Source organism: Entamoeba nuttalli, assembly GCF_000257125.1.
Source record: "Entamoeba nuttalli P19 unplaced genomic scaffold asmbl_2039, whole genome shotgun sequence".
Lineage (NCBI taxonomy): Eukaryota > Evosea > Mastigamoebida > Endamoebidae > Entamoeba > Entamoeba nuttalli.
Genome location: NW_008575029.1, coordinates 1 through 5,499, shown reverse-complemented (window position 1 = coordinate 5,499; position 5,499 = coordinate 1). Strand labels below are relative to the sequence as shown.

The window sequence follows — 5,499 nt, the reverse complement described above, 5'->3', positions numbered from 1 at the left end:
TTAAATTTGATAATAACTGAAACGATTAAAAGTTATTCCTAAATATAGTGTTAATAAGAAATTATTTCAAAAACAAAGAAAATAAATACTGAATTGTTTTATTTCTCAAATACGACTTGCTTCAGCTTTCTTAATATCATCATCAGTTATAATCTCATATTGTTTCAAGCGATTTAAAGCATAATTTCCTTCATCTTTCAAGATTTGATAATGAGAATGAATTAAATCAAGAATGGCATATATGACATAAGGATCTTTCATGATAGTATTTGCATACTCACTTTTAAAATTAATCAAATTACAGAGTATTCTTGTTGCTTCATAAGCTACTCTGACATCTCTTACTTCTCTTGTAGAAGTTTGAGGAGTTCTTTTCTCTTTTATTAGTCGAACAGTATATCCCGCTGTTTCTATAATAGCATTAAGAGCAGTTGGAAGGTTCATAAAATGTTCAGCACGAATGGATGAATTTAATATTAAACGAGATATAATTTGTTGAATATTAAAGATAATGACTTGGTTAGTTGAGACATTATACCAATCGTTAAGTACTTCAAAGATATTAAGATCAAATGTTAAATAATCTCTATTCTCATGAAGTACAGATATTGAATTGATTACTGATAAAGACATAAGCAATGCACGTTCATCATGTGGATGTATTTTAATATATTCTATTATTTGTTCAGTTACTTTATATGTTTTATATTTTCTAATTGTTTCATCAGTTCTTCCCATATTAGTAAGTAAAAGCATTAAAGATGAATATCCCTCTCCTTCTATCCCTTGGATTCTTTTAACAATATCTTCAACTTTGTTACTTAAGATATTTAATGTATCATCTCTTAATGCAATACTATTTATTGCTTCTATTGCACAAATCATAGTTTCTTTGATAGTACTTTGTATCATTTCTATTAATGAATTGAGAAATGGAATAAATCTATAACTTTCAATCTTTTCATCATTACAAATACTTCTAAACAATAATAATAATGATTGTTTGATAAATTCATCATTAGTTCTCTCAATTTCTTTCTCAATAGGTGTGATTAATTCATCAAAAATACTTCTATAATCTTCTAATTTCAAATCACTAATATCAGTCAATGCTTTAATTGCCATAATTCTAATACCTTTAGCTTGTGCTTCAAAGATTAATTCTTTAAGAATATTAATTGTGTTTTGAGGAAGTAATTTAATTGACTTTTCAATATAACTGTCAATAATTGCAATAATACTTCCATAAATTGTCATTAATTCATTTGGTGCCTGCTTTCCATTTGATAAGAGTTGAAGTAATAATTCAATTATACCTTTCTCACTAATTTCTTTTTGGATATCTTCACAATTTGTTACTAATGTTAATAATCCACTCAATAAACTAGTAACAAATTGAACACTAGTAAGTTGTGTAGTAACCTTTCTTTCATATTCAAATGTACTGAAAAGTTCTTCAATAATTTTCACTATTTCAGGTTGAATTAATAAGTTTTCTATTCCTTCAATGATATTATGTTCATATAAATATTCTTTAGTTTTAAAATTATTGTTTGTGATAAATGCTAAACAGGTAATGATTTTACTTACATTCTCAATTGGAATATTAGGCTCTACACAGACTTTGAGAATTTTATCAACAATCTTTGTTCCTTTTCCTTCATTAAATAATGTTAATTTCTCATTAAACTCTTTACTATCAACATGTCTTAAAAAGTCTTCAAAAATTCCTAAGTATTTCCCATCATCTGTTGTTTCTATCATACTCATTTGTTCAATCCATTTAATACTTTTTTCATTAATAATGATATTCCCTTCAGAGTACATTTTTTTGAGTGTTTCATCAAGAAGTTCCAATGTGATTGGTTGATTGCTTTGCATATCTTCAAATGTAATGAACAGATTATGATAAGAGACAGTAATGTGTTGCGTCAAGCCAGATCACCACCACGTTATTTTCAAATAACACTTTTCCTAAGTGTGTTATTCATAGAAAAAACTAACTAAACAAAAGAAATGAACGAGGATGAGATAAAAACAGTGTTGAAAAGACTCAAAAGTGAAAGTCAAACACAAAATGAACTAAATGAGAAAATCCCATACTTAGTTAATACATTAAATGAAAGTAAATATTTAAAATATCAAAACGAGATTTGTGAAATTATTGGTTTGAATATTGGTGTGTATAGTAGAAAAAGTATTATTCAACAAATTTATTACATCCTCCCTGATTTAATTTTTGGAATTAATAAACAAGTAACTGAACAACCAATCATTAATAAAGAACAACCATTTTATATTAATCATCCTTTCATACCTAATTCAAAACAAATTATCACTAATCCAATAGTTTTTTCATGTGGTATACTTAAAATTACTATGTTACTTATCAAAAGAAGTCAAGTTAAGTTTTATACACCTATGATAGATTTAATAATCACGATTCTAAAATCTGATAATCATAAAACAAATCTCATTTCATCAACACTTGATTTTGTCTTTGTTTTATTTAAAGGACTCAATTCTCCATCATTTAATCAATATTTTTATCAAACATTATTTGAATGGAGCATAAAAGAAAGGAATCTTTCAAAGGAAATTAAAGGAGTTTTAGAAAATATACCAATCAATATTGGTAGAGAATGTCAACATAGTATTCAAGAAGCAATTAACATTAGTACAACACCAATTTATTTTAAAATATTGGTTAGATTAATAAAAGAAGGAGGAATAGAAACACTAAAAGAATATAAAAATGTTATAATCAATGGAATGTGTTGTGGAGAACGAGAAGATGTAATTGAGTTTATTGAAGAAACAAAGAAAAAAGAAGAAGGATTAAAGATATTACAAGAACAAGAAAATAAATTAAAGTCTATTATTGAATCAAAAGGAGTTTACAAGAAAGCAAATACTATTCAAGCAGGATTTATATATTGTACACGATGTGTTAAAAATGAAGATGAATATGAAGAAATTATGAAAAGAATCCGAAATGAAATCACTAATGAAGTTGTTAACATGATTAAAAAAGAAGTTAAAGAAGATATACTTAATGTTATTACATTTATTAGTATAGAAATTACAGAAAAGAAGTATTGGATGGGAATAAGTGAAGAACAATTTTATTCAACACTTACTACACATTTAAATATATTATATCAACAATGTATTAAAGAAATAGGAAGAAATGAAAAAGGATTAGAGTCTATAATCAAATGTTTAATTATTGGATATCCAGAAAATGATAGTAAAAAAGAAGAATTTATAGAAATAATGAGTGAAAATGAAGTTGTTATGAAGAAGTATATGAAACATATTTTAACATATATACCTTTATACCCAAAAAGAGCAAAAAATATTAATCAAAAATTAATGATAAAAACACTTGGAAAAGGTATTAATAAAGAAAGTGAAAAAGTTATTGGAAAGTTATGTTGTTATTATGCATTAAGTACAAATAAAATACAAATGAAAAGAAATAGAAAAGGAGAAGAATATAATGTTGAATGTCCATTTTGTGATGGAAAAGAAGAAAATACAAAAGAAATGTATCAAATCAAAACAACATTAACATTTGAAGGAATTACTGAGTCAGTTAAAAATAAATATAATAAATTAAATGAAGAAGAAGATAATAAAGAAGAAAGAGGTATTGTTGGAGAAACATATATTAGAATGATTATTCATTTACCAATAAGTAATAAAGAAAAAATGGAAAAAATTAAAGAAATGATTAAAAGAATGAAAGGGATAAAAAAGAATAAAGAATATTGTAAAATCTTTAGAATCATTTTTAGATTTATATCAAAAGTAATTACAGAAAGAATAGATGAAGATAATGAAGAAAATAAAAAATATTTTGAAGGAATTATTGAAGAAATGGTAAATAAAGAAGTTGAAGATAGAATTGAAATATATGATATAATTGGAGAAGTTATTAATGAAATAGATATAACAAAAATCAATATAATTATAAAACGAATGATTTATGAACCTAAATTTTATGAGAATCAAATGATGAGAATAAGAATTATTGAAACAATGAAAAAATGTGGGAAATATTTAGAATATTCAACAATAGAAAGAATGTTTAATGAACATAGAGAATTAGATAAAGATATTTTTTATTTAACAAGACAACCTTATCAAAATTCATTTATTAATCATTTTTTAGATGAAAAGAATGAAAATGGATTTAATAAATTTATTGAAATTAGAAAAGAAAATATTCTTCCTGAAATTATTTATGATATTTTAACCAAAAAGAAGAATGAAAATCAATTTAATATTGATGAAAATCAAGGATTTGAAATTTATAGTAAAAATATTAATATTAGACTTGAAATTTATTATCATATATTTCATAAATGGATTAAAGAAGGAAATGAAAATTTATTAAGTAAAGTAACTATTGAAATTAAAAAAGTATTTAATAAACTCAATATAGAACAACAAAACATTATTATGGAATTATTAAAAAAAGATCATTCAAGTATTTTTGAACATTTTATATTACGTAGTAAAGAAAAAGAAATGAAAAATACAATAATCATATTAAATAAAGTTATAGTATGTTTAGAACAAATGAAAGTTGGAGATAATAAAGATGATACAATACAAGAAATAGGAAAAAAATATGGATTAATTTTTATGAATCGTATTAGAAGAGTACTTGGACTTAGTAATACAAAAGAAAGTGTATTTGGATGGAATGATGGATTTAATGGAATTACAAAGTTTCTCAGTATGAAAAGTGAAATTAAAGATATTAAATATATTTTATTGAAAATTATCAGAAAAATTACAAAAAAAGTAATAAGTCGAAAGGAAGTTAATTCACAAACAATTGATACAATGAGAATGTGGAGAAAAATGTGTGAATGTAAAGACAATGATGATATTATACTTGAAATTGCATTAACAACAAAAGAACTTATTAATAAAGGAAAAGATAATGAAGAAGTAAGAAGAATTGGAAATAATATCATTGAAGAACTTAAAAAAGGAAAAGAAAGTATTAAAGTATTTTATCCAGAATTTAATTTAGGATATATTGAAACAAAACATGAAGAACAAGCAGAACTTGCTATTGCAAAAAAATTATTAACAGGAAGTAAAAGTAAAAAAGTAAAATATTATATTCTAAAAAAGATTAATAAAATATTAAGTGAAGGAGGAATTAGTTCATTAAGTAAATTAAATGATGAACAACTTAATAATACACTTACTACATTACTTAAAGAAATGAAAGGAAATAAAGATATTGAATATGAAATTGGGAAAATTATTGGAGTAATAGGTGCTATTTCACCATCTAGAATTCATCAAGATGTTCCATTTTCAATTGATAAAGAAGATTCAACAAATATGAATACATTAATTATTACATTACTTAAAAATCATCTTGTTCCAGAACTTATTGAACGAGGAGGAGATGAATCACTCTTATTTGTAATTATGAATTTATTAACAAATGGATTTACAAAACAAAAAAAA

The 5,499-nt window shown here is 23.7% G+C and overlaps 2 protein-coding genes across 2 annotated transcripts; one reads left to right on the top strand and one right to left on the bottom strand.

The window, feature by feature from the left end:
* Window positions 1–105: 105 nt before the first annotated feature.
* Window positions 106–1,827, bottom strand: ENU1_006450 (hypothetical protein; the record flags this gene model as incomplete). The annotated part of the gene is made up of 1 exon (XM_008856555.1): window positions 106–1,827. One exon carries the CDS (start codon window positions 1,825–1,827, stop codon window positions 106–108), a length of 1,722 nt encoding a protein of 573 aa, XP_008854777.1.
* Window positions 1,828–2,016: 189 nt separating this feature from the next.
* Window positions 2,017–5,454, top strand: ENU1_006440 (phosphatidylinositol 3- and 4-kinase family protein; the record flags this gene model as incomplete). The annotated part of the gene is made up of 1 exon (XM_008856554.1): window positions 2,017–5,454. A coding segment is annotated over one exon (3,438 nt), but the record flags the coding sequence as incomplete, so codon positions are not given.
* Window positions 5,455–5,499: the final 45 nt, after the last annotated feature.